At 28.1% G+C, this 6000-nt stretch overlaps 1 protein-coding gene across 2 annotated transcripts in view; it reads right to left on the bottom strand.

The window, feature by feature from the left end:
* Positions 1-224: 224 nt before the first annotated feature.
* LOC118187482 (uncharacterized) overlaps positions 225-6000 on the bottom strand; it is a 70627-nt gene continuing 64851 nt past the window's right edge. For both annotated transcript variants that reach the window (XM_035357719.2, XM_035357718.2), the window contains exon 4: positions 225-2353. In XM_035357719.2, coding sequence (XP_035213610.1) covers positions 1059-2353 — 1295 coding nt within the window. In that variant the 3' untranslated portion in view covers positions 225-1058. The remainder of the gene's footprint in view (positions 2354-6000) is intronic.

The raw sequence follows: 6000 nt of genomic DNA, 5'->3' as shown, positions 1-6000 counted from the left end.
TTGTACATATGTGGTGCATGGGGCGTCTGTATGTTCTCTGTAAGAAAAAAAAAAAAAGAAACAAAAATGCGCATGCTACAATAAACATAGGCAATGAACAATGATGCATTTCTGATGCTGCTAAAAGTGATAAAATTACTAACAATAGTTTAATTCATTTGAAAATAAATGTCTTGTTATTTCTGAAATGAAATGCAAAATAATTAAACATTTCCCCCCCAAAATTTCATATAATGAAATCTTTAATCTGAATAGAAGTTCAATAGTGTTACATACAGAAAAAAATATAATACTAATAATGAAGCAAAAAATCTGTTTTTTCTGCCAGTTTTCTCCACCAAGGAACAAACTTGAGAATCCTGTTGAGAATACACCACTTTCAAAATCTTACTTTATACTGATGCCATGTACAATACATTAAATCTTGTATGCATCACTTCTTGAAGGATTCTCTTCACAAGAACTATGTAATATAATTGAAATTAAAGTTCAGCAAACCTTGGAGCAAATTCCCTTCTTTGAGAAATAATAATAATTAAAAAAAACATCAAAAATTAGGAAATAAGTTACCGTATGCAACAGATGGTGAGAATACACCATTTTCAAAATCTTACTTTATACTGATGCCATGTGCAATACATTAAATCTTGTATGCATCACTTCTTGAAGGGCTCACTTCACATCAATTATGTAATATAATTGAAATTAAAGTTCAGCAAACCTTGGAGCAAATTCTCTTCTTTGAGAAATAAAAAAACATTAAAAATTAGAAAATAAGTTACCATATGCTACAGCAAAAACTTTTGGTTCAATACTCTCTTTTTACACCAATTTAAATTAAATTTTGTAATTTAATACATTTCTAAAACTTAGTTTGTTTTCCATTCTTTCAAAACCATTCTGCTTTATTGCTATTTTGGTTACTGATATGAAATGAAATTCAGTTTCAGAATCTGACTAAATTCACAGACATGAAAGCAGGATCCATACGACAAATTTCATAAATACGATGGAAAATAATTTTGAAGCAGAACTTTAAAAAAATAAAAAACAAAAAATTATGATACAGCAAGCATTTTCAATTTATATTTCATATTACCAGAGATTACTTTCTCTAATATTTCATTTATTTCCATCAAAATTTGGAAATTTTCCTTCTGGGAAAATACGCCTGAAGATGAGGCCAACAAATCCAAAATAATTTTATGAACCTGATTGATTTTTGTTAATAAAAAACCTTCAACTGGATATTTCAAAAGCCTGCACTGATTTGTGAATTCTTTTAACCAGTTAATAAAATATTCAGAACTGAAAGGCATAGAAGAAGGTATCACACTTGCTATAGTAAGATTCTGAAGCATGAGTTGATTCTGATTTCCAATCCATGGATTCTGAAACATACTAAACACTGTTTGACATTGATTGCTTACATCAAGAGGAACATTTTGTTTCACATCAAGAGGAAGCTTTTGCACCTCAGGCTTCACATCAAAAGGAAAATCTGGCAGCTCAGGTTTCACATCAGTGTTGTTATTTACAGCTACTTTTAAAATTTGCCTCGTGACAGACTTTTCATCTTCTTCTCCACTTTCAGATACATTTTGAAATAATGCATCAGAACTGGTATTTTTAATAATGTTTTCTCTCACATCAAAAAATTTCTTTACTGGAACATTTATTTCCTGTTTGGGGGTTTCAAACAAATTTTTTATTCTGGAATAATCAGGACTTTTTCTAACGACAATATTGCCATCAGGTACATTTTCATCCTCTTTCTGAAGGACATGCTCAATTTTATGCATTTCATTTTCAGCCTGCTTATTTCCAGCAATTTTTATTTGTGTTTTCTTCCTGTGCATTTGCTCAATGTGATGTCTTAAAGCTGCAAAATTCTTAAAAGGCCGTTTATCACAAAGAAGACATAATGGAGCATGATTTTTTACATGTCTACTTCTAGTGGCAACATCTGGAAAAGTTTTGTCACACAAGACACATGGGTATGGCTTTATGCTACTATGAGTAAGCAGATGTCTATTTAACAGAGCTAAATGAGTAAATTTTTTTTTACAATTATTACAAACAAATGACTTTGGCTCTAACCTTTTATGTGTTTTCAAATGCACTTGAAAGTATTTCTCTGTTTTGAAACTGTCCAAGCAAATTCGGCATTCATATGGATGAGGTCCGTCGTGTGTTTCTAAGTGCTTCGTGAACTTCCAATGCCGTCGAAAAGATTCAAGACAATATTTGCATTTGTATTTGTTTTTTCTTTCATGCTTTCCTGAATGTTGCTCCAGAGCAGCAAGATTCGGAAATTCCCCGCCACAATCATCACAATATATTGGTTCTGCATCTGCAACAAACAGATGTAAATTAATACCTATATATTAAAGATGAATGAATTAGATCACCAGAAAACCACTGTTGAAGAGATTTAAAAATTATTAGATAAAAATTTTTAACAACTTTTTATTTTTACACAACCCTTGTATACTACATACTACTTCAATAAAAGTTTTAAATTATTACAAGAGGAATTTTACCAAGATGTTTTTTTTTTTCCAGGCTATCTAACATTTATATTCTAATTAATGCATATGAATTTCTAAATTGATTTTAAGTATACTTCTCAGCCATTAAGAGCAATACATTTTAAACAAACTCTTTATTTTTTTTCAAAAGTACTGAAACGATATGAAATTAATTGTTCTTTTGATATCATGTGTGTCATGCATCTCTCTAGAATCAGCCAATCAGCTTACATTGCCAGCAAGAGAGACACACAGTTAATGGAAGTTTGAATTTGCTTGTAATAACTTCTGTAGGGTGTTTGCACCTGAGTTTGAGTTTGGTTTTTAACTATTGTGTCTGGTATAACTTTGCAAATGCATAGACCAATATACAAGAAAATGTTATTGCAAAAAAGCTAAAAGCATTTCATAAGAAACTGCAAATTTCACAACCATCTAACTACAATAGATTAGCAAATCTATATGCTCTCCCAAAATTTCATAAATCACCACTCAAATTTAGATTTATTGCTAATGGTACAAAAGGTTATAAAAAGAATATTGATTACATATTTGCAATTAAAATAAAAAAAATCTGCAATTTAATCCAAAAACTCGTTAACAAACAACACAATTATAGTTGGATTATTTATAATAATGCTCCAGTTCTCAACAGATTTAAAAGTTTAAAAATCAAGAACATTAACTGCTATGACTTTTCTTTTACTAATAAAGGGCCAACTCTTTTCAAAAGTCTCAATTATAGCCCGAATTGAGTGAAGATTTTAATCTTCTTCTAATTTTCCATACTTTAGCCAGTATTTAGTAAAGTTTTGATATACCACTTGAAATCAAGTTTATTAAACTTTCAATATTTTCTTTCTTTAAATATAGCTTTTAATTAACTTTTTTAAGGAATTTTTGGGAGATTTCTAGGAAATTTCTGGGAATTTTTTAAAAAAAAATGTGTATTAAAAAAATTTGGGGAATTTTTCTAAGACATTTTAAGACCTTTTTTAAATTTTAAATTTTACTTTAAAACTTTTTTAAAATTTTAAAACATTTCAGTTTTAATTAATTACTTTTTAATTATTTGTAATTTTCACAAAATTTTTTTTTACTTAATGTTATTATTTGCAATATTTACACAATTTTGCAACAGAACACACATTTCACATTACAAACAAGTTTACATTTATTAATTCACAATAACCACTTAACTCTACTTTACTTCAATTAGTACTCTTTTTATGATATTTGCAAAGCAAACTTACATCTCTTGATTGGTTCAGCTACTAAACTCCCTACCATAAATAGTTGATTAGTTAAAATTAAAACTTGAATTACATATTTTTAGGATATTTAATTTTTTCTAGATTTATATTATTTAAATATTTTAATATTAAAGTTTACAAAAATTTTTTAATAAAACAAAGATAGCAGCTTGGCATTCAACTTTACTTACATAAGCGCCATCTATATAATTTGCAGAACACACTTACATCACTTTGGAAATACTTTTGCAGATCCCAATGCTAATATATTAGGTAAGTTAGAATTAAAACTTACTATTTACTTGCTTTAAATATTTTTTATGTAGTATTTAAGTATTTTCTATGAATATTTATATTTCTATATATATGAATATTATATATATATTATAATTCTATGAATTTTTATGTAGTATTTAAGTATATGAAATTATATTTTTAAGTATACATTTGTTTTTTATAAATTATGAATTAGTTCTTTTTGTTTCTTATTGCTTTACATAAATTTCTAGTTTCTTTTTATTGATATGCATATTCATGTCAGGGAGGTTTCTGTAGACAAGGGTTTCTAAATTAATTTTTCTGAAAATGTTTTTTTAATTTAATTTTTTTAAAAGTTTAATTTAATACTAGACTTTATATTGCTTATTTCTCAAAAAACTTCATTGGTATTTTCCTTTTAGAACTTTAATTTTTAATTGCTAATTTCTAAAGGTACCACTTTATTGGTATTTCTTTTTAGACATTCTTCACTCTTTCTTTTGGTTTTGACTTTTACCCTTGCCTGCATGAATGACGAAACACGAATTGAATGATTGAAGAGTTAGGTTTGGAGGCAACTTCCCCTTGATAAGTCTGTCTCCTGCCTGCTCAACAGTCATTCACTTATGCATTTTTAAAAAAATTTTTAGATTAATTTTAATTTGCTAAATTGGTGAATTTATTTTCAAGGTTTGGTTTTGCACTTGATTTACTTATGCTATCTGAATTTAAATGATATTGTAGATTAGTTCGAAAATTAAATCTTTTATATGTTTGCACATTTTTTAATTATTTTAACTTTAAATTTGCTTTTTTACGTATATACATGTTTGTTAAAATTTAAATCTGTTTAAATATATATATATATATATCAAGCCGTGAAAAAAAGGTTTTGTATTTTCTCTCAGCCATCCCATGCATTTTTCTTAACTGTGCAAATATGAATAAATTGCAGTTGCCTTCTATTTTTATTCTTTCAGCCTCTTTTTTACAACTAACTATAAAAATGGTCTATGAGATTCGTGTTTGAGCATTCTGCAGAAAAGCATTAATACCAAAGCAGTTTCTTTAATCACAGTCTGAGTAATAATCATATATAATAGCCCTTTGGCCCATAAATATAGCTGAAGGGTGGAACACAGTATCTTCAGCATCCCCTAAATATATGAAGGCCATAGTGTGTTTCCGTTTTATATGTATACACTTTGTTTTTCTCTTTCATCAAAGCTTGTATGTGGTATACACATGCTGTGTAACCCAAATGTAACAGGAAATATTCCAGTGCTCCCAAAGTGCAGGGAAAGAAATGTTAAACAAATGGACTAATGCTATTCACAGGGGGAAAGAAAAAAAAATATTTGCCAATAAAATTTTCAGTCTTTTTTTCATGAATGAGATTATATTTACTCGTATTAAAAAAAAACGCTTCTAAAATACAATTAGCCTGAACTACAGCAAATATGTATATTTATAAAAAGTAAATACATTTAATCTTGCAATAATAAATATATTAGTAATTGTAATATAACTATTATGACTTATTACATACTATTTATTTAATTTATAACAGATAGTATCATTTATAATTATGTCATTATAATTATTAATCATTTAATCTATAGCAGATATAGAACTACTGTAAGTTAAACAATAGTGTGATTTTACTGTAAATTAGGGTTAGATTAAATATAGGACTACGGAAAATTCATTTGCTAAACAGTAATATTCAACATTCATCATTATTCCTTTGTTTAACCAAACAGTTCATTTATTAAACCGCTGGTCATGCATGTGCTCGGTTGGATAGAGCAACTGACACAGCCCTACTGGAGAGACTGGCGAGGCAAACCACACTGAGCTGAAAAGAAAGAAGGATCTGAGAAGAGGTGGTGATGGAACGGCAGCATGCTCGCTGTGGCTTCAGAACTTTTTACAGTTTGAATTAAGTCATTATATTT

Source organism: Stegodyphus dumicola, chromosome 1 (genome assembly GCF_044657685.1).
Source record: "Stegodyphus dumicola isolate Sdum_Otavi_A_Nest chromosome 1, ASM4465768v1".
Classification (NCBI taxonomy): Eukaryota; Metazoa; Arthropoda; class Arachnida; order Araneae; family Eresidae; genus Stegodyphus; species Stegodyphus dumicola.
The sequence above is the reverse complement of the archived record's forward strand: the minus strand, read 5'-3'. Positions and strand labels throughout refer to the sequence as shown.